The 26500-nt window shown below is 49.0% G+C and overlaps 1 protein-coding gene and 1 long non-coding RNA gene across 2 annotated transcripts; one reads left to right on the top strand and one right to left on the bottom strand.

Annotated features, from left to right (window-relative positions):
- The first annotated feature begins 10346 nt into the window (after nucleotides 1–10346).
- Nrsn2 (neurensin 2) lies at nucleotides 10347–15969 on the top strand. The gene is made up of 2 exons (XM_052181523.1): nucleotides 10347–10529; nucleotides 15124–15969. Exons 1-2 carry the CDS (start codon nucleotides 10347–10349, stop codon nucleotides 15535–15537), a joined length of 597 nt encoding a protein of 198 aa, XP_052037483.1. The 3' UTR covers nucleotides 15538–15969.
- LOC127686069 (uncharacterized) lies at nucleotides 10504–22113 on the bottom strand. Its single transcript, XR_007977985.1, has 4 exons — nucleotides 21998–22113; nucleotides 16221–16347; nucleotides 13722–13891; nucleotides 10504–10837 (listed from the first exon to the last, which is right to left on the bottom strand). It is a non-coding gene; the product is annotated as an uncharacterized LOC127686069 (long non-coding RNA).
- Nucleotides 22114–26500: the final 4387 nt, after the last annotated feature.

The following is a 26500-nucleotide window of genomic DNA, read 5'->3' as shown; positions in this document are numbered from 1 at the left end:
TGCCCTCTTCTGGTGTGTCTGTAGACAGCTACAGTGTACTTACATACAATAATGAATGAATCAGGTTTGTTTTTTTTAAGGTATGTTTTATCTGGGAAATGGCAGCACATGCCTTTGATCACCACTCTCAGGAGGCAAAGGCAGGAGGCTCTCTATGAGTTCCAGGCCAGCATGGTCTACCAAATGAGCTCCAGGACAGCCTAGCCCTGTGTAGCCCTCACAGAGAAACCTTGTCCTAAACCTCCCTCCCCCCAAAAAGATACAGAGACATAAGTAAAAATAAAATGTGGGTGGTCATTTATTTGCATGTGCATGTTGGTGACCATGGTGACCATGGCAGCTAAAGGAGGTCATCAGAGTCCTTGGAGGTAAAGTTAAAGGTGATAGTGAAACCCTTCTGGAGAAGGTGCTAGGAACTCTGGTCCTTGGCAAGAAGGGCAATGATTTATAACCATTGAGCCACTTCTCCCAGCCCCTGTTGCAGCAAACTTTAATGACAGCCAGAATGTGCCAGGATCATCTCCTCCTCCTCCTCCTCCTCCTCCTCCTCCTCCTCCTCCTCCTCCTCCTCCTCCTCCTCCTCCTCCTCCTCCTTCTCCTCTTACTCCTCTTCTTCCTCTTCCTCCTGTTTTTCCAGGCATGGTTTCTCTGTGTAGCCCTGTCTGTCCTGGAACTTACTCTATAGATCAGGCTGACCTGGAGTCAGAGATCCACCTGCCTCTGCCTCCAAGTGCTGGGACCACCACCAAGTGTGTCACCACTGCCCAGTTTACCAGGCACAGTTTTAATTAAGGCCAGAAGGTGCATCAGGGAAGAACTCATACTCCCTGCCTCGCAGTGCTTGCGCGTGAAGGGAATGGAAAACCAAAATGATGGGGCCATGTGGTAGAGGGGCTACCATTTTAGATGAGGTAATTAACCAAGTGAGGAAAGCCAAGCAGGGAGAGACCCAAATCTTCAGCTACTCTGTGTCTTGTTCTACTACCATGTGTGTTCCTCAAACGCTGAGGTGGGCTAACAGCTCTACAGAGGAAGAAACAAGCGCGGTATCACTGGGAGGCAACAGGGTCGAGAGTTATTATAGGGAACAAGATTTTTTAAATTACCTTCTACCTGCAAACAATTGGAGACCCTAGGATCACTTTTCTTTATTTTTTAAAAAAGATTTACTTATTTTATATATGTGAGTACACTGTTGCTGTCTTCAGATCCCATTACAGATAGTTGTGAGTCACCATGTGGTTTCTGGGATTCGAACTCAGGACCTCTGGAAGAGCAGTCAATGCTCTTAACCACTGAGCCATCTTTCCAACCCCATTTGGGACACCTTAATGGCATTAAATGCACTGAGCTTTTGCGGTGTTCCCAGAACCACTCACCTCTTGGCGAGGATTCGCTTGGCGAGTGGTTCAGCTCACATGGAGAGCGAACCCTCTGTCCGCCTCTCTTCCTTTCTGCCTCTTGCCTAGTCTTCCTCACGATTGCTGGGCCCACCGCCATCGCTCACACCGCAGCAGCACACCCAGCCGCCGGACGCCATGCCGCCCTCCTTTTGTATGTGTGCACTTTATTATTAATGTGTATGCATGCTTTGTTCCTTTCGAATGTGTTTGTATGTATGTGTGTTCTCAAGCCATGGCGTGCACGTGGAGGAGGTCAGAGGACAACTTGTGGAGTCCTCTCTCTCTTGCCACCTTTACCTGGGTCTTTATTTTTTTGGATTTGGTTTTTTCGAGACAGGGTTTCTCTGTCTAGCCCTGGCTGTCCTGGAACTCACTCTGTAGACCAGGCTGGCCTCAAACTCAGAAATCCGCCTGCCTCTGCCTCCCAGAGTGCTGGGATTTCAGGCGTGTGCCACCACCTACCTGTGTAATAATAAGGATCTAAGTCAGGTCACCTGGCTTTCACGGCGAGTGCCTTTATCTGCTGAGCCACCTCCCTGGCTCATGATACCTGGTTTTATAATAAATAAATAAATAAATAAATAAATAAATAAATAAATAAATAGAACAGAAATACAAAACTGATTCCTGAAAGTTGCCCTATGACCTCTGTGCACACTGTGGCATGTGATCACACAAAATAAAAACACAAGTGTAATAGAAAATTATGCCAATGCTTTGAAACAAAAATAGATTGTCACTAAGTAGCCCAGGCTGGCCCTGTGATCCACCTGCATTAGCCTCCAAAGTATCTCGCAATACCAGCCTGTGAGAATAGGCCTGGCTCACTATATTGTTTTTCCATAGTGTCAATACCGTTTTCACTGTTACCAACAATTCAAACCGACAATTCCATCACACAGGTATTTTTTTTTCTTATATGTTTCTTTTGTCTTCTTTTGTTTGTTCGTTTCAGACAATTGGATGTACCCCAGGCTGGCCAAAACTTGAGAATGACCTTGACCTTCTGACCCTCCTACTTTTACCTATGGAGTGCTGGAATTAAAGGCATGTGCTCCCATGCCTACTTTATGTAGTACTGAGGATGGAATCCTGGGTATAAGGCACACCAGGCAGGCCCTCTACCATCTGAACTACATCCTCAGTCCTGTGACAGGTCCAGAGAAATGACTCCTAAATGGTCCTCTGACCTCCACATGCCATGGCACGTACACACATACACAAATGCACATGCTAAGTGGAAGAAACAATTTTATACGTGTTACATGCTGGTGAGATGGGACGCTCAGAAATGCTAAAGGCCCTCACCACCAACCTAAAGACTCACATTTCACTCCTGGGACCCACGTGGTGGAAAAAAAAGGTCTGATTCTGTTGTCCACTGACCACCATAAATATACACGCTTGCATGCCCACACATATTCACAAGTCACACACAAAATAATAAAATGTAATTTAAAAAATATTGTTGGGGGCTAGAGAGATGGCTCAGCAGGTAAGAGCACTGACTGTTCTTCCAGAGGTCATGAGTTCAAATCCTAGCAACCATGTGGTAGCTCACAACCATCTGTAACAAGATCTGATGCCCTCTTCTGGGGTATTTGTACAGATTTATATATATATAAAATAGGTAAATAGTCTGTACTTATATACAATAAATAAATTGGCCTAAAAAAATTGTTGCTTTCTGAGACAGGGTCCTGGCTGTCCTGGAACTCACTCTGTAGACCAGGCTGCCCTTGAACTCAGAGATTCTCCTGCCTCTGCCTTCCAATTAAAGTCATGTATCCCTACACCTAGTCAATAAAATAAATTTAAAATGGACTCAAAAGGCCACTCAAGAACAATTTTATTCAAGTTTGAGGAAACATAGAAGCTGTGGACATGTGGACCTTCATCCTTTTTCAGTCCATTTATATAACACATGCTTTCCCCAAGATTACATATAGAAGGCTTTTCTCTCACACCCTGTTCCTTAAAAGGACTCCTGGTCAGCTACAAACAGACTCCTTGGGCGTTTTAGTTCATGCTGTGATTCCTGTTAGGACCTAGGTAAAAATATTAAAGCCTAAATAGAATGTTAAGGCCTAGGTGACTGTTACCTGGCTAGCCTGTCATTATAAGGAAACCTTCTCATATGTCTGCTACTAATAGGACACTTTCTAATGCCAACATTGATTACATATTCTGTTACGTTCTGTGCCCTTGAAAACCAGTTGTGTTAGAAGTCAGTAAAACTGTTTTGTGTAGTTACCCACAATAAGCTTGGACCTGAACCAACCATCCAACAGCACCTCCTGCAGGTATGTATAAACTTTTACGGAATTTGCAATTATAAGCTGTCCTGAGGGATGGACCCCAACATAAGAAAGATACCTGTGCCAATATAAGAAACTATTTGGAATAAGAGTTCCATTTAAGTAGTAGTGGTTTAGTAACATTTAAGTCCCAAGACCTCCCTAGGACCTGACATCCTACTCAGCAGAAAGGGAACTGACATCCTGGTTGGCAAGTTAAGACATGAATGTTTGACAAGTCCCATCTTGGTAGACAAGTTAAAACATGAATATCAAACAAGGCAAGTTCCTGCCACAGTTGAATGCCCCAACCAATGGGAACAAATGGGTACAACAAAGACGACATGTTCCTAAGGAAATCTCCTATCACTAAATCCTGATTGGTGAAATAATGTGGCACAAATGTTTGTGGATTTTGAACTTAAGAACCCTGTGGAATCTTAACTCAATGTCCTGATTCAGTTCCCAAATCTGGACCATGGCCCTGGTTGACCAATCCTGGGGCACATACTCAATAAACTCTCCCTGTCTGACTGAGTTCAGTGCTTGTGTGGTTTGTGCAGTGATTCGTGGATCTTCACACAATCTAAGTAACCAGCTGGCTCTAGCTTTCTCCCCATATACCCCCCTCATCAAACTAGCTACATAACCCAGTTCAGCCTTGACCTTGTGATTCTCCTATTTTAGCCTTCTCAGTAGCTAGGATTACAAGCCCGTGCCTCTAGGTCTAGCTGGGGTGTGTGTGTGTGCTTCCTTCCTTCCTTCCTTCCTTCCTTCCTTCCTTCCTTCCTTCCTTCCTTCCTTCCTTCCTTCCTTTTTTTCTTTTTCTTTTCTTTTTTTCTTTTTTGTTTTTTGTTTTTTGTCTTTTCAAGACAGGGTTTCTCTGTGTAGTCCTGGCTGTCCTGGAACTCACTCTGTAGACCAGGCTGGCCCCGAACTCAGAAATTTGCCTGCCTCTGCCTCCCAAGTGCTGGGTCTACAGGCGTGCGCCACCACTGCTCAGCCTTTCTTTCTTTATTATTATTTTCTTTTTTGTTTGAGACATAGTTATGCTGTTGTGTGACAAAACTTTTCGTGGGGGGATGCAACATACACATCTGCTTACTCTAGACAGGAACCCACAACAGATACCACCAAAGTCCAACTTTTTATTGGGAAGTCCATAAATTTTTATTGGGATTACTTATCAGAATATAGATGAGGAATTACATAAGAAATGATTCAAAGACAGCTACATCACCAAAGGCCACCCCAGCATTGGTGACAGCTCACAAAGGTGGGAACCTGGAGCACAGTGCAGAGTCTACAGACAACTTAACAGGTTGAAACATACTTCAGCTAATCTAAACCTCTTCCAGGCAGCTCAGCTGCGTTGTTTCTTGCAGGCAGCTGGTTTGGTCTCAGATTCTTCTTTGCAGCTGTCTGAGCGTCTTCTTTGTAGCTCAGCTTCATTCCTCTGAGGATTCTCACGCTTTGTTGCTGACTTTGGCAGGGAGAGACCTCATGAGTCTGGTCAGTTTCAGGGACTTCCTGAATATATACTGAGTAAGCTACACACTAGCCACTGCCGCCTCCTCTTCCTTATTTTGAGACTGGGTATCTGTGGTGGTTTGAATACGTTTGGCCCAGGGAGTAACACTATTAGGAGGTGTGGACTGGTTGGAATAGGTGTGGCAACTTACAGAGGAAAGGGTTTATTCATCTCACGATCTCAGAGCACGGTCCTCATCACAGGGTAATCAGAGTGGCCAAATCTTGTCAAGCCGACATTTAATATAACCCATCATGCATTTCCTGGCTCAAGGTTAGCCCCACTTCCCAACGTATTTGGTATCCATCACCTCCAGAAACTCACCCATTCCAGTATGATAACATCAGTCATTCCTAAATTCCCTCCCTCTTGTTCCCAATGATGGTGCTCACCAACATACACACACAGACACACACACACACATGCACACATGCACATGCATGCACACATGCATATCCACAGGCACACATGCATGCATGGATGTATACATGCATACACACATACACACAGAAACTTATGCACACACACAAACGCACGTGCGCACACACAGATGGTTAAGTACTATAGTGCATACAAAGCCCTTCACACAAAATGTGCATCATTCATTCGTGGCTATGATTAGCAGGTGCTCAGTAAATACTGACACAATAGCAGTAAAGCACGTATGGGGAGCTTAGGATACGATATGGAAGAAGAAGTGTATTGTTCAGTCATTAGTGTCACAATTATCTTTCTTTCTCTAGCCTCCAGCACAGGGAGCAACAGACTTACTTAGTCACTGTTCTGTTGCTGTAGAGACCTCATGACCATGATGATTCTTATAAAAAGAATGTATGTAACTGAGAGCTTGTTTACATTTTCAGAGGTTAGTCCATTATCATCATGGTGGGGAGCATGACAGAACACATAGTGCTGGAGCAGTATCTGAGAACTTTATATCCTGACCCCCAGGCAGGCAGAGAGATTGGGCTTGGCATGGGTTTTTGAAACCTCAGTGCCCACCCCCAGTGGTGTTGCTTCCTCCAAAAGACCAAAACCTCTGCCACAAGGCCACACCCACTCCAACAAGGCCACACCCACTCCAACAGGTCATGCCCCCAATCCTTCTAATCTTTTGCTTGTTTGTTTGGTTTTTTGTTTTTTTTTCAAGACAGATTTCTCTGTATAGCCCTGGCTATCCTGGAACTCACTCTGTAGACCAGGCTGGCCTCGAACTCAGAAATCTGCCTGCCTCTGCCTCCCAAGTGCTGAGATTAAAGGCATGTGCCACCACCGCCCAGCTCTTCTAATCCTTTTCAAATAGCACCACTCCCTAATGACTAAGCATCCAAATTTACATGAGCCTGTGGGAACTATTCTTATCCAAACCACCACAGATGATCAAAATACAAAGGCATTTTTGAGCAGTGGTCTCTGAAAAGGCTCAGAGAGGTCCCATGAGACCACACAGTGAATGTGGGAGTTCATGACAAACTATGACACTGACAGCCTAACACAGGCCATCATGGATCCCTAGTGGATCTCACTGACAGGCACTGCCCACCACAGGATTGGAGCCAAACAGGCATTGATCATAAGAGAGTCTGTTGTAGACTTCTGAGGGAGAGAGGGCCTTCTCCAGAGACCTCCTCGTCCCCATCCCAATTCCCATCTGAAGGTAGGGACAACTAATGCTTAGCCTGGGGTGGAGACACAAAGAAGAAAGGACACGAAGAAAGAATAAGGGTGGACTCTGAGGGGGAAAGGGAGTCAGAGAGATTAGGGATCTTGTGGCGATGGAAAGGGTGCTCTGCGAGGGTCCGTGAGAGATTCTACTCAAGGATGGCAGCTCCTGAGGCCAAGGCCTTGCAGAGTGGAGACCCCGAGAGGATCCCAGGATCTGTAGATTTATTATTTTGAGACAGGGTCTTGCTACGTAGCCCAGATTGAAGATTCTTCTGCCTCAGCCTTCCATGTTGATATACACCTCCAGGCTGCCTTAGGGTGTAGGGTTTGTAGTTATTGTTGTTGTTGTTGTTGTTGTTGTTTTGAGATAGGGTCTTATGTAGCCCAAGCTAGCTAGCCTAGAATTAGGTATTAAAGCTAAGGACAACCTTGAACTTTTTTTTAAAAAGATTTATTTATTATATGTAAGTACACTGTAGCTGTCTTCAGACACTCCAGGGAGTCAGATCTTGTTAAGGGTGGTTGTGAGCCACCATATGGTTGCTGGGAATTGAACTCAGAACCTTCGGAAGAGCAGTCGGTGCTCTGAGCCACCTCTCCAGCCCCAACCTTGAACTTTTGATCCTGCTGACTCTACCTCTGGAATGCTGGGATTACAGGCAGGTGCTAGCACGCTGTGTTTATAGGGTCCTGGGGATAGAACACTATCCTGTGGTGGTTCTGGTATATTTCCTGTAAGCACTCTCTACCCACTGAACACTACATCCTCCAGCCCAGGTATCTGTTTTCGGTATAGGTTGGGGACTCCCAGAGGGATGGAGACCCGGAGGAGGTCTGATATATAGTGAGAAGACAGAAGCTTATGGTCTTCTGTGAGCGTGAGATCTGAGTGTGGCTAAGGAGTTAGAGGGCTTGAAAGATAATCAAGATTCTCTCAGAAAGAAGAGAAGGGAGCTCAGTAAGGGACAAAGGTGGGGAACTGCATAGGACTACAGGCTGCAAAGCCAGTTCCGGGGTCGGAGGACCCCCACCTTCCCTCTCCCCAGGATCGCCTCCTCCCATCCCACTCCACCCCCGCCCGGGATTGTAGCGCAGGCGCGAAGCAAACTCGCTTTGCTCTGCTCCAGCTCCGACAGCTTCTGTTGGCTCCGGAGACGCAGGTCCAGAGGTGAGCTCAGACCCCTGCGGCCGACCCCCGCCCGGCTGACTCCCCTGCCCCTAGCACACGCACACACCCCCGCCCACCTCTGGCATCCCCAGTGTGATTGTGTCGGGTCAAAGGTGGGACATCTGCTCTGGCTTGGGGAAGTGGAAGTGATACAGCCCCTTGGCACTGTGGGCCTCGACACCCCCCCAGGGTTTATGGACTACGCAGAGGCAGGCGTCCAAGAATGAATTTACCCGCCCCTCTCCTCTCTAACAACTCATTTCTATTTCTCTGTGCCTCAGTTTCCCTTCTTGGAAACTACGCAGTTTATTTCGTCAGAGATGGTCAAGTCAGAGAGTGTGGCTGGTGATGCTTTTGACTCCTCTAGCCACCGCACAAGGACGATTTTCCTTCCTGCTGCGCTCGCTGGGGTGGATGAACCTAAGGACAGATTCTGTGCATTCTGTGGTCCACAGGTTTGTCTCCTTTGAGACAAGGCCCTGGCTTTCGAGTCTCTTTTCCCAGGCCACACAGCCTCTTCCTCTTCCAGCTCTCTTCCCATTACATGTCTCCCTTTGCAGGTTAGGAACACACTCCTGGATGTTTCCATGGCAACCCGGCGGGCTCCTCAGCATCCTGTCACTCCCTGTCCTCTTCCCATCCCCCCCACTCCCAGACCTGCTTCAGACCACTCTAAGATGGGAGGAGGAGGGGCCAGGCGGGGGGGGGGGGGGAGACACAGTCAAGGTCACCTTCCTTCTTCTTTACCAGTGGGATGAACAGACCCTTCGCATCTGGAGGCAGGGCGAGCTAGAATTACAGGGGAGGGGCTGACTCTGGCCCTTTGTCCCTGTGTCTCTCCCCGCCCCTTGCCCCTTCTGGGCCTCTGCTTGACTGCTCTGGCTGTGGCGCCTTCTGGCCGCTTTCATTTTCTTCACTAGCGCACTCCCAGCCAGGGCCTCTGTGGTCTCGCTCTGGACGCATCTCTGCCCGCACCTTCTCTTGTAGTCCTGTTACCTAGTCCTCATCTACGTCACTGCTGTGCCTTGGCCTCTACGCTTATCATTCTCTAGATTGTTTGTTGTTGCTGTTGTTTTATTCCCCCTCTTATTTTTCTTCCTTCCCTTGAATTGTGGGGCGAGCAGACAAGCCACAACCTCGTCATCACTCCCGTGTACATGTGTGCCGTGTGTGTGTGTGTGTGTGTGTGTGTGTGTGTGTGTGTGTGTGTGTACACGCAGGGATTCTGGTGTTACGCTGACTGAAGGAGAGAAGGATCCACCAGAACAACTCCACTGGCTTTATTTTGAAACTGCACGGAGCTGAGAGGTGGGGAAAAGGCTGCAGACCAAGCTTTTTCCCAGTACCTCGATGGACACGGGTCTCTTCCATCCCTAAGATTTCAGAGTCTCCTTACGTGGGTTCCTAAATGGTCTTTCTGTTAATCTAGTTGTCAAAAGGACCGACTACCCTTATCCTGAACTCCCAATTCCTTGGGACTTGTGTGTAGCAAAAATCAGAAAATCAGCCTCGGGTTTTTGGGACCACACACAGCTTGAGAACTCCCACCCAACCGACGAAAATTACCCCCCAGAAAGGGTCCTGAAAGGGACAGAAGTTTTGAGGGGGAACATAAGGTTCTCTAACTGTAAACATGGAAGCCCAAAAAGTTGAGAAAGGAAATAAAAAAACAAAAAAATACTGTAATTGTGGTTGCCAGCATGGCTCAGGGCATAAAGACACATGCTGGGGCCAAGCTGATGACTAGGGGTCACTCTGCAGGAGGCTTCACTCCGGGAAAGGGAGCAGCAACTCCTGCGAGATAACTTCCACATGGGTTTGCACGCACATATGTGCCTGTCACACAAGTGATAAGTAAACTGGAAGAAGACGATGCTATAACAATTACAGAAGACCACTGAGTGAAACACTTGTCATCGTGAGGTCATTGTTAGTTCTGTTTCACCAACAAGCGAAGCCTGAGGTCAGCACACGGCCTCAAGTCACACCAGAGAAGCTGTGGGCCTGAGACTCAGGCCAACAGCAAGGTTCAGAGCCACCTTCCAGCTGCCAGATGCTCTGCAGAGAAAACGCGCAGACAGACAGACAGACAGCCGCCAGGTATAGAGCTGAAAACTGCAGGCTCGTGCACGAACTTAGGGAAAGACAGGATGCTGAAAGGGTAGCTGGCCTGTGAGGGTGAAGAGGAGAGGTGAGGGGACCTCCCATGCAGGGGGGGGGGGTGAAAGGGTTACCGTGGCAACTCTCCTGATCTCCCTCTGTCACTGTGCCCACAGGGACCCATGATGAGCTGCGGTCACCCCTGTCGCCATGGCACCAATGCGGAGGAAAGTACATGGTATGGGGTTGACTTCTATCCTAATCTCTTCTACAACGACTGGCTGGGCACCACCACTCTCCCCTTTAACCCCGATAGAATCCCCATCCGGTATATCAACCGCCCCTGGCCTGCACTGTGTTGGAAGGTAAGGCCAAAGGAATGGCTCCTGGGGTTTTGGGAAGAAGGTGGCATTGGACCGAGGCCAGAGCATGGCTTTATGAGAGATGTTCGAGTGACCGGGAGTCTTCATGTTCAAGGGTCAAAAGTACAGTGTAAATAGGTCTCAACAACAAAGTTCATTTTCTAGAAGAGACCAGAGGTTGGATTCCTTCTGGCAAAGTTGGATCCAGCCAGGGCTGCGGCATTTACCAGCTTTTTCTTAAATCTTCACGCTCCCTGTGTTATCAGTTCACACAGCCCATCAGCTTCTTGCTGCTGTGCTGACTCATGGCCCTTAAAAAAATAAACAATTAAAACATCATTATTTATTCAACTCCCAGCACGCACATGGTGGCTCACAAGCAGCTATAACTCTAGGGGAAGGGAGCCCAATGGCGTCTTTGATCTCCACAGGCACTAGACATGCATGTGATGCAACCGTAACTGCAAGCAAAACACTCATACACATGAAATAAATACATCTAAAAACGCTTTAAAAGCGTTATCATGTGAGTGTGTTCACGTGTATGTCAATGGTTTTGATTTATTTATCTATTTATCTATTTATTTATTTATTTATTTTTGGTTTTTCGAGACAGGGTTTCTCTGTGTAGCCCTGGCTGTCCTGGAACTCACTCTGTAGACCAGGCTGGCCTCGAACTCAGAAATCCACCTGCCTCTGCATCCCAGAGTGCTGGGATTACAGGTGCGCGCCACCACTGCCTGGCGTGAATGGTTTTAAAATGTTATAACAACTATTAGTTATTAATATGACCTGGCCAGGCCCCCCCAAATAATTGAGGCAAAGTCCTAAGAGTTAAATTTAAACAGCTGTAGCACAATTACTGGGCGAATTACCTCTAGTCTATTCTTCTGTTTGCTAGGCTGGCTAACTCTCCAGCTGTGCTCCCAGGCACTTGCTGTCTGAGTCTGTCAGGGTTATTTCTGCTCCAGCAGTCTGTCCTCAAGGGCATTTCACTCAGCCACATGAGGACTGGTCCACCCTGTCTAGTGGAGAGCTCCCTTTCCCTCATCTTCTCCCTCCTTCTCCCTCCTTCCTCCTCTTTCTTTCCCCGTGATCCTGGAAATCCCACCTACCTCTATTCTCCCCAGGTATTGGCTGTAGCCACTTTTATTTAACCAAAGGCTTTAAACTGGGGAGCAAGTTTGCACAACAAAAGTGGTGTGTGTGAGAATTCTGTCATCTGGGAGCAACCAGATCTTGGGGTACAAAATTTAGTGTTTGAATGCATAGCAACACCAGAGCAACCTCCAACATCTGTATGCATTTGGATATACATGCAGGTATATATATATACAGGTATATACAACACATACATACACACACACACACACACACACACACAGAGGGAGGAGGCAGGGGGAGGGAGCTAGTTCTGTCTAAAATACTCTGACAGGAAGTCTTCCGTCTTCTCTGATACTCTATACCACACACTTCCTTTTTACTTTTTATTTTCAGGCAGGGCCCCACTAATTTGCCTGGGATGGCCTTAAACTCACTCTGTAGCCCAGGCTGGCCTTACACTAGCCCTCGTCCTGCTTCAGTCTCCTGAAAGATGGGATTACAAGCGTCACCAGACCCAGCTAACATCTTTTTTCTTCCTTACCAAGACAGGGTTTCTCTGTGTAGCCCTGGCTGTCCTGGAACTCACTCTGTAGACCAGGCTGGCCTCGAACCTAGAGTTCCACCTGCCTCTGCCTCTCCAGTGCTGGGACTAAAGGTGTGTACCACCATGCCCAGCATCTTTTAAAATGTTTGTTTATTATTGTGTCTGGGTGTGAATGATGTGTGTACGTGGGCATGTGTGCCAGGGTCAGAGAACAACTCTGTAGAGTTGCTTCTCCCCTTCTACCTTTACATGGCTGACTGGGCTCGAACTCAGGCTGTCGCGCTTGCTCAGCAAGTGCCTTAACCTACTGAGACATCTTGTTCGTCCTCTTTCAAAAAAAACCCCCCAAAACCAAAAAGTGTGTACATGCTTGAGTGTACATGTGTGTGCACACATGGGGAGGTAGGTGTTGTGTGTACACACACGGGGAGGTAGGTGTGTGTGTGCTGTGTGTGCACACACACGGGGAGGTAGATGTTGTGTGTGCTGTGTGTGCACACACGGGAAGGTAGGTGTTGTGTGTGCTATGTGTGCACACACGGGGAGGTAGGTGTGTGTGTGCTGTGTGTGCACACACACGGGGAGGTAGATGTTGTGTGTGCTGTGTGTGCACACACGGGGAGGTAGGTGTTGTGTGTGCTATGTGTGCACACACGGGGAGGTAGGTGTTGTGTGTGCACACACGGGGAGGTAGATATTGTGTGTGCTGTGTGTGCACACATGGGGAGGTAGGTGCTGTGTGTGCTGTGTGTGCATACACAGGGAGGTAGGTGTTGTGTGTGCTGTGTATGCACACATAGGGAGGTGTGTGTGTGCTGTGTGTGCACACATGGGGAGGTAGATGTTGTGTGTACTGTGTGTGCACACATGGGGAGGTAGGTGGTATGTGTGCTGTGTGTGCACACATGGGGAGGTAGATGTTATATGTGCATGTGTATGCACACATGGGGAGGTAGGTGTTGTGTGTGCTGTGTGTGCACACACGGGAAGGTAGATGTTGTGTGTGCTGTGTATGCACACATGGGGAAGTAGGTGTTGTGTGTGCACACATGGGGAGATAGGTGTGATGTCTTCCACTATCTTTCTCCACACTGTCTTTTGAGACAGTCTCTCACTGAATTCGGCTGGTCAGGAGCGCTGGAGATCTGCCTCACTCCACCCTTGTGGCACAAGAGTTACAGGCATATGCCGCCTGGCTTTTTAAGACAAGGTTTCACTGTATAAAGTAACCCCAGCTGACCTTGAACTCTCAGAAGCCAGCCAGCCTCTGGGATTAATTACAGTAATGTTCTACCATGCCCTGCCTCGAGCCTGGCTTTTTTGTATGGGTTTCGGGAATCCAAACTCAGGTACTTGTGTTTACATGGAGGCACTTGACCCCTGAGCCATCTCCTAACCCCCCCCCCCCACACACACACACACTTTAAGAACTCTCACGGATGGCCCATTCCATCGTTCAACTAGTACTTAGTACTGCACGGAGCACAAGACCCCCAGTCTTTGTTCTCACAGGGTTCAGTCTAGTAAAACAGGCAGACATCACTCACCTAAAAACTCAGATCCATGCCCAGATCTGTTCAGAGGTGGGTGCACGGAACGACCAGGTGGCACTGGGCCCGGTAAAGAGAAAGAAGGACGCCTGCCCCAGCTAGAAGTCTCCAGGGAAGTACCTTAGAGAATGGTTTCAGATGAGAACCGAGCATGTATGAGCAGCAACCTAGCAAAGAGACAGACGGCGAAAAGGATCATGGGGTAAGATGGTACCCAAATAGGAGTGCCAAATAGGGCTGGGATATGGCTCAGTCAGTAAAGTGCTTGCCCTGCCTCCAGTCCCCAGTACCCACATACAAATGCCAGGTAGACTTGGCTATGGAAGTGCACGCCTTTAGTCTCAGCACTTGATACGCAGGTGCAACTTGGTGAGCGGGAGGTCAGCCTGGGCTGTAGAGCAGTTCCAGGACAGCGAGAGCTACGTAGAGAGACCATGTCTCAAAATAAATAAATACAGGAGGCTGGAGAGATGGCTCAGTGGTTAAGAGCACTGACTGCTCTTCCAGAGGTCATGAGTTCAAATCCTAGCAACCATATGATGGCTCACAACCATCTATAATGAGATCTGATGCCCTCTTCTGGTGTGTCTGAAGACAAGTACAGTGTACTTACATATAATAATAAATAAATACATCTTTTAAAAATAAATAAATAAATAAATAAATAAATAAACACAATAGTGAAAAAGAGAGAGACAGAGACAGATGGCTCTCTGGGGCTTACTGGCCAAGTCAGTTCAGTTCCAGGTCCTGGTAAGAGATCTTATTTCTTTTTTTGGGGGGGGGGATTTGGTGTTTTTTGAGACAGGGTTTCTCTGTATAGCCCTGACTGTCCTGGAACTCACTCTGTAGACCAGGCTGGCCTCGAACTCAGAAATCCACCTGTCTCTGCCTCCCAGAGTGCTGGGATTACAGGCGTGCGCCACCACCGCCTGGCAAGAGATCCCATTTCTAAGAAACACCAGAGGTCGACCCTTTCCTACTATATACTCTTCTCCATACAACACACACACACTCAGTAATGATAATAACAAATGGGACCTCGATAACAACGGACAGAACTCAAAGTTAGCTTTGGAAACCATTGCTAGGGTGGGTATGGTGATTCACACCTGCAATTCCTGTACTTAGGAGGCAAGCTCAAGGCCACCTCGGGCTACATAGAAAGTTCCGGGCTATCCTGGGTAACTGAGCACGACCTGCCCTCAAACTAAAATCCAAAAAGGGCTGAAGGTGTAGCTCAGTAGTAGAGTGCTTGCCCCTTCCATGTGCAAAATCCTGGGTTCTGCCCCCATCTCTGTCAGTTAAGTCCCAGAGGGATGCTCTGTGACGCCCACTTCCTGATCCTGTGTCCTGGACCTGAGCCTGAACCCTTGCTGTTCTGTCTGCCTCTCCTCAGGTCACCGTGTCTGTGGCCTCTCTGTTTCTCCTGCTGGGGGTGGCAGCTCTGACCACTGGCTATGCTGTGCCCCCCAAACTAGAGCTCGTTAACGAAAGTAAAGTCTCATCGACGGACGATCCAGTAGCGGACTACAACCAGGCCCTGATGACCTGCCGCGTGGTGGGAGCGACGCTGTGCGGCGTCGCTGGCATCATGTTGGCTGTCTGCCTCTTCTTGATCGCCTCTGGTTGGATGATCCAGGACATCAAGGCAGAGCCCCTAGTCACTGAAGCTGACAGCCCTGTGGAGGTATTCAGGGATGAGCCCGAGAAGCTGTCCCCTGCCCTCCTTGAGGCCAGCAGTCAGTCGCCGTTCTTGACTCCGCCCAGCCCTTTCGGGCAGCAGTCGGGCAAGCCCCAGCGGGACTTGTAGGTCTGCAGGCCGGAGAAGTCAGACACTTCCCGCCTGGCACTCCTTGCGTTCATCACCCTGACTTCTTCTCAGTAGTGCCAATCTCTCTAGGACCCTTATAGCTTCCCCCTCCCCACAAATCAATTCCCATGCACCAGTCTCACCCCTGCTTAGGTCAGGGGCCAACTCAACCAAGAACTGCTCTTTCAGACTAGTGAAACGGCCCAGAGAGAGCCCAGAAACAGCCCAGGAAGACCCAGGGCCTTCCTGGAGTGACCGATGATCTGAGTTTTATCTCTCAGACCTACAAAGTGGAAGAGGAGAAACTGGCTCCCTCCAGTGGTCCTCTGACTCTCACCCCAACATCCCACTCACAAAGAAAGGAAATAAAGATACACATTCCAAGGATTAGGGAAAGTGGAATGTTTTTGTCCCTCAAAGTGCAACCCCTAGACAGCGATGCCCTCTGGGCTTGATCCTGACCCTACTGATAAACAAACCCGTGTGCATCCTTTAAGCCCCAGCACTTCTTCCTGTGGGTGGTCCAGCTAAAAGCGTGTCCTCTTGTAGGACGCTAGAGGGCGCTCTAGGACAGCGTCGGATCCTGTCTCTGGCAACCCCTGCAAGCCCATGGGGCTTCCTGGGTGGGAGGAAGAGGGTTCGGGCACTCCCCACCACCTTTGTGCCCCGCTGGTTGTACTTACCAGATCCCTGTTTCTCACCTCCTCCATCTTGCTTCGCTTTTCAATAAACAGTTGATGCATACCATCTTTGCTTCCTTTTGCCTAGTCCGGCAGTTCTCAACCTGTGGGTCACGGTCCCCAAGAGTCACTAAGAACATCAGAAAACGCAGATATTTACATTCCAATTCAGAACAATAGTAAAATTACGAAGTAATAATAAAAATGATTATTTGGTTGGGTCAGCACACATGAGGAGCTGTATTAAAAGGGTTGCTTGCAGCATACGAAAGTTGAGAACCACTCTTGTAGATCATTGGAACATGAGGCGTGGGAGAGAGAAATGGTTCCTCACTGAGACCTACTGTGTGCTTGAGTCCTGTATTCTCATTTGCTCCCAAGGACAATCATTTTAGAAAAAAAAAAAGATTATTAAACGAGGAAGAGTGGTTCAAGCCTTTAATCCCAGTTCTCAGGAGAAAGAGGCAAGTGGATCTCTTGTGAGTTTGAGGCCAGCCTGGTCTACATAGAGTTCAAAGACAGCCAGAGCCACCCAGAGAAACCCTGTAACGAGAGGGTTGCAGGGGAGATTATTTTATCCACAGGTAGATCACTAATGGTCAGAGATGGGAAGTCAGGGGTCTAAAGCTTCTTCTGACAGCTTTATTTGTTCCTTGTTCTAGGATAGCTCTCCCTCCTGTCCTTGGGTGGGAAGGATATCAATGACTCATCCCTGAGAGGAATGTGGGGGGGGGGTTAGAAGCCACTGGAGTTTCTTTTGTGGGACCCTAAGAACCAGGCATGGAAACACGCGCCTGGAAGCTTAACACTGAGGAGTTGGGGGCAGGAAAACTGTACAAGTGCAAGGCCAGCGTGGGCTGTCTAGAAAGAAAAACACACACATGCACACGCGCGCGCGTGCACACACATACACATGCACACATACACATGCACACACGCATGCACACAGGCATGCATACACACATGCACACACACACATGCACACGCACACACATGCACACATACACATGCACACACGCACACAGGCATGCATACACACATGCATACACACACACACACACACACAAGAAGGACTACCCACTCTACAGGACATGAGTAAGGCCAAGCCCTGTTCTCCACGCTTTACAGACAAGAGTTTCATGTCTCCAACACAAGCCTGTGTGATAAGAAAAGCTGTCATTCCCAAACCTGGCTTCTAACCCCTAGGCCTGTGCTTTCAGCTCATCACTCCCAGAGTGAACTTCCTCTCAGCCTCCCCTGACTGTCCCACTGTTCCGCCCAACCCAGCGCAGCCTCTCTGCTGCCTCCAAGATGGCGAGCAGCTTCAGTTGCTCCAAGTCTCAATGTCATCCTTCATCCCTTCCTTTAGCCCATTCCTCATACCCAGCACAACTCAACCTTGGACACAGATCCAGTCCCCAGCCATGTCTTGGGCTAAGCTAGCTCCCTGACCTGGCTATCACCATCTCTCTCCCAGCTGCATCTCCCTGGTGTCTGGAGGCCACAATCGCATGTACATCGTACTTCCTGGATCTAATTTCTACACTACAGCTGGACTGGAGCTTAGGTCAAGCTCCACCAAGCTCAGGGGTGGCCTCTGAGTAGCTTGGTGAAACCCAGAGTTTCCCTGAAGCTTATAAGGCTTCATCCCACGTGCAGGCACTGTGCCTGTCTTCTTTGGGACCTGGATCCTGCCGCTTGCCTGGTCTTTAACCAGTCACACCAGTCCTCTGTGCCTCAGCCTCTAGTCCAGGCTCCAGCCTTCCCGTTTTTGGCCTAGCTATTACAACTGCAGCCTGCCCCTTCCCAGTTAGACAGTGGTCAGTTCCCTGGCCTCCTTTAAGCCTGCTCAAAAAAGACCAGGGTGTGGTGGTGCGTAGTGAGACTGTCTCAAAAAATAGAAAAGACTGCCCAGAAGTCACCCTATCAATGTCTATTTTAAAAAATGTGCACCCCATTTTTCTGTTCTCTGTACACATTGGGGTTTAGTTTTGCTTTTTCATAGCTCTGATCTTCCTTCCTTCCTTTTTCTTCTTTTAATATTTTGATACAAGGTCTCGCTATGTAGATCTGGCTGCCCTGGAATTCACTCTGAAGATCAGGCTGGCCTCGAACTCAGAAATCAATCGGCCTGCTTCTGCCTCCCAAGTGCTCGGATTAAAGGTGTGCACCACCATTGCCCGGCTTGATCGCCTTTTACTGCACTGCTTCTTAGATTATTGTTTACTCCCCGTCTCCTCTGTTGCTGTAAGCTCCACAGGCTCGAGGGCCTGAACCCACAGATGCCTTCCGCAGCGCCCGACTCACAAAGGCTCAGTAAGTGTGGTGAACCAAACAGTCCGTAGCACAGGGAGGCTGAGATAGACAGGGAGCGTCTGAAACCAGGCTCGAGGTCTCAGCAACTTGACACCCTAAAAAGGCGTCCGTCTGAGTTTTAGAGTAATAGGTTTTCTCTGCTGATAAAATAAGCCAATTCAAATGAAATTAAAAATACAAAACAGGTTCATTTGGGGACAGCTCTTGGGCAGGTTCACTGGTGTCAGAGAACAGTCCCAGCAAAATTGTCACGCAGACAGGAAGACATGGGTGGGGGGAGCAGGGGGGGCCCACACAGAGACAGAAAGTGCAGGGAGAGTGTATGAGAGGAGAGAGAGAGAGCTGGTGGCCAATATATCTGGATTATACAGGGAAAAGCCTGGGGGGGGGCAGCCCTACACTGAAAGGTTCAGGGTGGAGAATATCCATGAGTCTCCACAGAATGATACCCCGGACTCAAATAGTAAGTAAACCTCAAAGAGGTTTTGTTTTTGTTTGTTTGTTTGGTTGGTTGGTTGGTTGGTTTTTCGAGACAGGGTTTCTCTGTGTAGCCCTGGCTGTCCTGAAACTCACTCAATAGACCAGGCTGGCCTTGAACTCAGAAATCCACCTGCCTCTTACTCCCAAGTTCTGGGATCACAGGCGTGAGCCACCACGTCCGGCAAAGAGTTTTTTTATCCTGCAGAAGTCCAGCATGCTCCGGTTTCCCATTACCAAGAACAACCAAGTGAGCTCACAGGCCAGATTTAAGGCACATTAGGGGATTCTGGGGTAGGTGACCTTTATCCTACTCCATCTCTGGGGACATTCCATTACTGGGACGTGGGGGCTGGAGAGGTCTGGAAACTGCTGCTGAGAAAGTCTGGAGACTGGGGCTGACCCATTGTCCCTGCCTCAGGCCAGCTTCTGAGGGCCTGGCCTTGCCCAGTCCTGAACTGCTAAGTTGAAGCCTGTCATGGAGTCAGCCTGGCCTTCTCAATGTCAGTCATACTAGGTAGCAGGTAGGAACTGAGGGATGCTGGGAGAACCTGGAGGCCAGGTTTGTTAAACAGGCACCTCAGCTGCTTGTCCCAGTCTGAAATCCAACAAATAGATTTGGTCACTGTACTGGTTGGTTTTGTGTGTCAACTTGACACAGGTTGGAGTTATCACAGAGAAAGGAGCTTCAGTTGGGGAAGTGCCTCCATGAGATCCAGCTGTGGAGCATTTTCTCAATTAGTAATGGGGGGGGGGGGCTTGTGGGAGGTACCATCTCTGGGCTGGTATTCTTGGGTTCTATAAGAGAGCAGGCTGAGCAAGCCAGGGGAAGCAAGCCAGTAAAGAACATCTCTCCATGGCCTCTGCATCAGCTCCTGCTTGAGTTCCAGTCCTGACTTCCTTTAGTGATGAACAGCAATGCAAAAGTGTAAGCTGAATAAACCCTTTCCTCCCCAACTTGCTTCTTGGTCGTGATGTTTGTGCAGGAATAGAAACCCTGACTAAGATAGTCACTGAAGCTTAAAGGCCTTCAAGCTACTGGTTCAAAGACACTGAACTAGTGAGTGGCAGACAGGACATTCAGAGCCACAGGCCAGGCCACCCTACAGTGTCTCCGTGTGACGTCTCCGTGTCCCGAGCTGGGGTCGCAACCTGAGGACCAACCCGTGTAGAACTGCAGGTAGATGGGACGGTGAGTGTGTTAATGAAAGACCAGATCTTTTAAATTCAGACTTCATTTTAGAAAACTTGAACTCAGCTAAACTGACAGGCTGGTACCTAGCATTAGTTTCCAAGTTACCTCCTAACAAAACCCAAACTAGCTCCAGTTTTTAGGTTAATCCCAACAAAACCAGCTTTTCCCCAACAAGCCCGAGCACCCCCCGCCCCCCCCATGACCACCAGTGCAGAGGGAAGCAGAAATTAAGCCATGGTTTGACTCGGGCAGCAGACAGTTATGCTAAAGGCCACAGTGGCTTCCTAATTAGAGGCTTGCCAGGTTAGAAACACACACACACACACACACATACACACCCTTGCTGCTTTCTATAAAGCCTCACCTTGGTAGATATTTGGGGCTCCTCTCCACCAAAACCATCCTTCGTGTCAGCGGTAGGCTGAAGGGCCCTAGTACATTTGTGTGTGGGGGGGGTACTAACACTTCCGTGGCACTACATTAACAGAGCATTTTCCCAGGGAAGTTAGGAATCCAATGTATTTTCTAGAATTCAAATTTTTATAAAAAAATGCATTCATTAAAAATTGGGGCCAGGAGGTGGTGGCACATGTTTTTAATCCCAGCACTTGGAGGCAGAGGCAGGCGGATTTCTAGGATTGAGGTCAGCCTGGTCTACAGAGTGAGTTCTAGGACAGCCAGGGCTACACAGAGAAACCCTCCCTTGAAAAACCAAAAAGAAGAAGAAGAGGAGGAGGAGGAGGAGGAGGAGGAGGAGGAGGAGGAGGAGGAGGAGGAGGAGGAGAAAATTGGGGTTAGTGGTGGTTTATGCTCTAACACCAGCATTTGGGAAGCAGAGGCAGAAGGATCTCTGAGTTTAAGGTCAACCCGGTCTACAGAGAAAGTTCCGTCCGGGACAGTCAGGGCTACACAGAGAAACCCTGTCTCAAAGAAAACAACAACAACAACAACAACAAAAACCCCAATGAATAAATAAATAAATAAATCAGTCAGTCTATCAGTCTCTGGAGTCTGGGGCTGGGAATTGTGGGACACACCTTTCCCCCCACCCCCAGACAGGGTTTCTCTGTGTAGCCCTGGCTGTCCTGGAACTCACTTTGTAGACCAGGCTGGCCTTGAACTCAGAAATCCGCCTGCCTCTGCCTCCCAAGTGCTGGGATTACAGGTGTGCGCCACCACCGCCCAGCTAATGGGGGCACACCTTTAATTTCAGCACTCTAGAGAATCAGAGGCAGGATGTTTGTTTGAGGCCAGCCTGGTCTACAAGGTGAATTGTTGTTCAGCCAGGGCTACATACAAGATCCTGCAAAGGGGGTTAAAGACTGGGGAGAAGATCAGTTGGTGAATTGCAGGCCCCAGTGTAATCCCCTAAACCCCTCTCTACCCCATGAAAACCCAGGCTTGTCTGTGCACAAGCATGCAGTGCCTGTGAAGGCCAGAAGAGGGTGCCAAACACCCATTTCCCGCCCTCACCTCTGCCACTCACTCAACCTGTAGCCCAGGCTGTCCTGGATCACTATAGACAACCAAGAATGGCCTTGAACTTCCTACGCCCCAGGTGCTTGAATTCCCGTGCTGCACAGTACCTGCTCCCTCCTTCCGTCCCTCCGTCCTTCCCATTTCCCCCTTTCCCTCCCTCCCCTTCCCCTTCCTTCCTCCGGCAGCGTTTCATTCACCCAGGCAGGCTTCTAAGTTGATATATAGCACCTCATTCTCCTGCCTTAGCCTGCCGAGGGCTGAGCTTACGGGCATGTGCCACTATTCTCAGCTTGGGAAACGTGGAAGTTCTGACCTTGAACTTAGCTGCTGTATGTAGATCATTCCTCACAACGGACAACACAAGGCTTTGTGCCAGGAGCTCCTGGAGAGCGGCACCTTACAGACAGGAGGCAGAGCTGATAAGGTCGCCCCCTGGTGTTCCTCTGGTGGAATCGCAGCTGCTCCGAAGGCTTTCCTACCTGGGAGGGAAGGAAGCTCTTTGTCCCTCAGGAAGTCCCTCCCTCTCTCCCAGAGACCCCAGCCAGAACCGAGAGGTGGGGTTTGTTTTGTGTTTTCCTTCTCTTTCTTAAAAAAACAAAAACAAAAGCAAAAAACAAGAAAACAAAACAAAAAAAAAAACCATTTACCCCCCTAGTACTGGGGGAATGGATATAGGACCTCCGGTATGCTAGGCAAACGCTGTACCACGAAGTCACGTCCGAGCCCTGTTCCGCCTATTTAAATCCGTGTCCGACACACTACCTGCAAGCTGCCCCCTCCCACCAACGCTGTAGATCCAGGGGACTAAATTATTTCAGAGAAACAGCTCTAACTCATCCCCAGCCAGAATAGACAGACAGGTTCGTTTCTGGGAACATGACTGGGGCGGAGAGCCAAGACGCAAGAAGGTCGAGCTGGCAGAGGTAGGGAAGATGTTGGGGGAGGTTGGGAGGGTGTTCCAACGGCCAGAGAGACAGAAATGAGCAGCAGCCTGTTCTAGACTTTTCTCCCAAATCTTCCATCTAGGGCCTGTGAGGGTAAGCCGCGGTTAGATAGTGTGAGCCTAGGGCATGTCTCAATCTCTCCAAACCCAGGGTTTGCTTTCATTTTTGTTTTCATTTTTTAATTAAATTTTTATTTTATTTTATTTTATGAGAGAGAGAGAGTGTGTGTGTGTGTGTACCACATGTGTGTGTGCGCCCACAGAAGCTAGACAAGAATGCTGGATTCCTGGAGCTGGGGTTGTGAGATACCCGACAACAGTGAGGTATGTGCCACTATGCCTGGCTGGGTGCACAACCATTTTGCTGTGGATTTTGTTTTAGTTTTGCCTCTAAAAGATGGACAAGGGCCCTGAATCCTTGAGATTGTTTGGAAACCTGTTGAGTCTGACACCTGAACCAATAAATGTTAAGCTATCACGGAAAGCGAGAGCCCAGCCACACAGACAGAAGCCTGTCCTCCAGGCACTCACAGTCTGGAGGCATGCCCTGTCCTGCCAACAGGACGACAGACCAGGCAGTAGACCAGGGTAAACACTGCAAGGGATGCACTATCACAGGGGACAGACAGGGAGCTTCAGAAAGCACACGGGCTGGGGAATATAGCTACTTGTTGGAATGCTTACCTAGCGGACACAGAGCCTTGGGCTGGATCCCCAGTACTGCATAGGCGAAGTGAGGCTCATGTCTGTAATCCCAGCACTTGAGAGGTAGAAACAGGAGGATCAGCAGTTCAAGGTCATTCCTGAATACACAGTGAGTGCAAGACAAACTTGGCATTTGGAGGGAGGAAGGGAGGGAGAGACAGAGACAGACAGAGAGACAGAGCGAGAGAAATCTGTGAGTTTGGGGCCAGTCGCGGCTACGTAGTGACTCTTTCTCTTAGAAATAACCAATAATAGTGGCACATACAGCCCCTGACTAGGTTAAGTTTTGTCCTCAGGAGATTCTAGAGGTTTTTAATACATCTGTAGATCTGAAGGGGGTTATTATTGTCTCCAGCTCCCAGAAAATAGAGCATAGCATATGTGTGTGTAAGCATCCTGCCTGAGATTGACCAGCTACTGGGCTTGGAACCATGCAAGTTCCAAGCCCATGCCTCCAGCACCTACAGTCTAGAAACTCACCAACATGCCATGGGCAAGGATCATGCCCTCCAACACCACCCTGCCCAGACCGTCGGGCAGAGGCAGCACACCTGTCTACTTTGATGAACACCATTCCCTGCCCCTGACGCATGCTCAGAGAACCTCTGAGTGTCACCGTGGAATGGTGTGCATTGTTGGAGGTAAGCAGTAGCTCCAGTCCAACTCCCAGACACAGATGGCTGGATGCAAATCAGACATAAGTTCAGTAAGTGTGTTACATCTCGGGATGCTCTTTGGTGTGCATTCACATGTGTGTCAAGTATCAGGATGAGGTCTGAGGTACACTGACAGACCCCTGTGCATTTACTCTTTCTCTGCTACTGTTTTTATTTTTCATTTGTTTGTTTCCTAATAGCTACACTGATTGAGCACTTGATGTATAAAACTTATGTGGCTTGGCCAATGCACATTTGGCAAACAATGGGGATTGGAGCCCTGGTCCTATCCGCAGTCTCTACGCTTTGCCGTGTACCTGAGTGAACAGGTGTGTTGTGGCTGGGTTTCCATACTGACATTCCCCATGGCCTTGGATGTCACATGTTCCTGGGAGCCCATGTTCACAGGTACACTCCACGGTCACGCATGGTGATAGGACCAGCGCCTCTACTTCCTCGCGTGTGTCAGCCGGGGCTGTTGTTAGCAGAGTTGGGAATTTCCTGTCCCAGCCTCACCAAAGCCAAGCTCTGGGCAGCAGGCCACCAGGGACCTGGTGAGGGAGGAACACAGAGGATTTCATAAGCATCCGATCTGGGACACGTGCTCGGGGCCGAGAGAGGATAAAGAGAAAAACAGGATGTCCTTTGGGGCGAACACCTGGGCAGGGGCCAGACCTGATCTCGTTTGACAGGGGAGGAGCTGGCAGGCTTGGTGTCTGATTGTGTATACACTCAGTGGGTGTGTGAGTGCGGGTGGAGGAGGGGTTTACAGGGAGGGTGCACTTTACTGACCCCAGGCAGGCCAGCTAGGCTGGAAGGCGGGCCAGTGGGAATGGCCAGAGGAAGGCATGGGGGAAGGCATGGGTTCATTTCTTGGCACAAGTCTTTTGTTGTTGCTGCTGTTGTTTTAAGAGGTGAGGCTATCCTTATGTTGCTCAGGCTGATCTGGAGCCTGGCAATCCTGCCTCACCTTCTCAGAGGCTAGGTAGCCATTTCAGAGGTCATAAGTGATCGAGGATTATAGTACATCCCTTAAACTTAACCCAGCACTCCAGATCTCTATGAGTTCAAAGCCAGTCTGGTTTACACAGTGAGTTCCAGGACAGTTCAGGGCTGCAATAGTAAAACCCTGTCTCAGAACACACACACACACACACACACACACATTTGGCAATCAGAAATGGCTCCAGATGGGTGTTGTGGGTGCTGGGTGTACAGCATCGACGTGACCCTGCCCACTGCCTGGCGACTAAGAGGACTCCTGGGACCTGGAATGACCCTTTGACCTTACTGTGCCTTATCTGGAGGAGCAGGTGGTGTGTAGTGTGTGCACACGTGTGCCTGTACAACTAGTCATCTGCCACTGCATGTGCCCCGAGAACACGGCCTAGGCCATCTCCTTTCCGGGCTTCCACTTCTGCTTGGAGCAGCAGCAACTAGGCCCTGCGCTTGAGAGGCCCAGCGCCCATGCAAAACTTCTTCCAGCTCCAGGGCAAAGGTCTCCTCAGCGTAGACTTCAGGACTCCTCCTACCTCAGGGATCCTGATCCTATCAGTATGGGCTTCTCCACCAGGAGACTCAGACATAGGAGGAAACACACAGAGCCAGAGGCCTCTCTTCTGGCCCACCTAAGTATATTTCCAAATTTTTAAGCACTGACAAAGCCCTCAGACAGATGTGCAAATGAAACGTTGGTCCCTCAGTCTACAAGTAGTACGATGCTAATGGCTTTCACTTCTTGTTTTCCTCTTCCATTTCTCCCTCTTGCTCCGGCCCCTGCTCGCTCTGACACATAGGTTCTTTATTTATTTCTCATTACAGATGGTTGTGAGCCTCCATGTGGTTGCTGGGATTTGAACTCATGACCTCCAGAAGAGCAGTCAGTGCTCTTAATCACTGAGCCATCTTTCCAGCCCGTACTTTCATTTCTATACACAGACTTTAATGCAACCCAGGCAGCCTCACTGTGTAGCCAAGGATAACCTTACATTCTTGACCCTACCTCCCAAGTACTGGGACTGCAGTCCTATGAGACCACACCTTGATGTGTGTTAGTAGCTTTGTACTTTGGAAGCTTTCTGACCAACATGGTGGACTTAATTTTGTCATTCTCTGAGTCCAGTTGCTTTTGTTTTTGTTGTTGGTGGTGTGTTCTGTTTTGTTTTTGTTTTGTTTTGAGACAGGGTTTCTTTGTGTAGCCCTGGCTGTCTTGGAACTAGCTCTGTAGATCAGGCTGGCCTCGAACTCAGAGATCTACCTGCTTCTGTCTCTCAATTTAAGGTGTGCACCACCACCGCCAGGCAAGACCCAGTTTTTGTTTGTTGTTGTTTCAAAGATTTATTTGTTTATTTTATGTATGTGGGTATGCTGTAGCTGTCTTCAGACATGCCAGAAGAGGGCATTGGGTCCCATGACAGATGGTCATGAGCCACGACATGGTTGCTGGGAATTGAACTCAGGACCTCTGGAAGAGCAGTCAGTGTCTTAACCGCTCAGCCACCTCTCCAGCCCT

The sequence above is a fragment of the Apodemus sylvaticus genome, chromosome 5 (genome assembly GCF_947179515.1).
Source record: "Apodemus sylvaticus chromosome 5, mApoSyl1.1, whole genome shotgun sequence".
Taxonomy (NCBI): domain Eukaryota; kingdom Metazoa; phylum Chordata; class Mammalia; order Rodentia; family Muridae; genus Apodemus; species Apodemus sylvaticus.
This window is presented reverse-complemented; position numbering and strand designations above follow the sequence as displayed.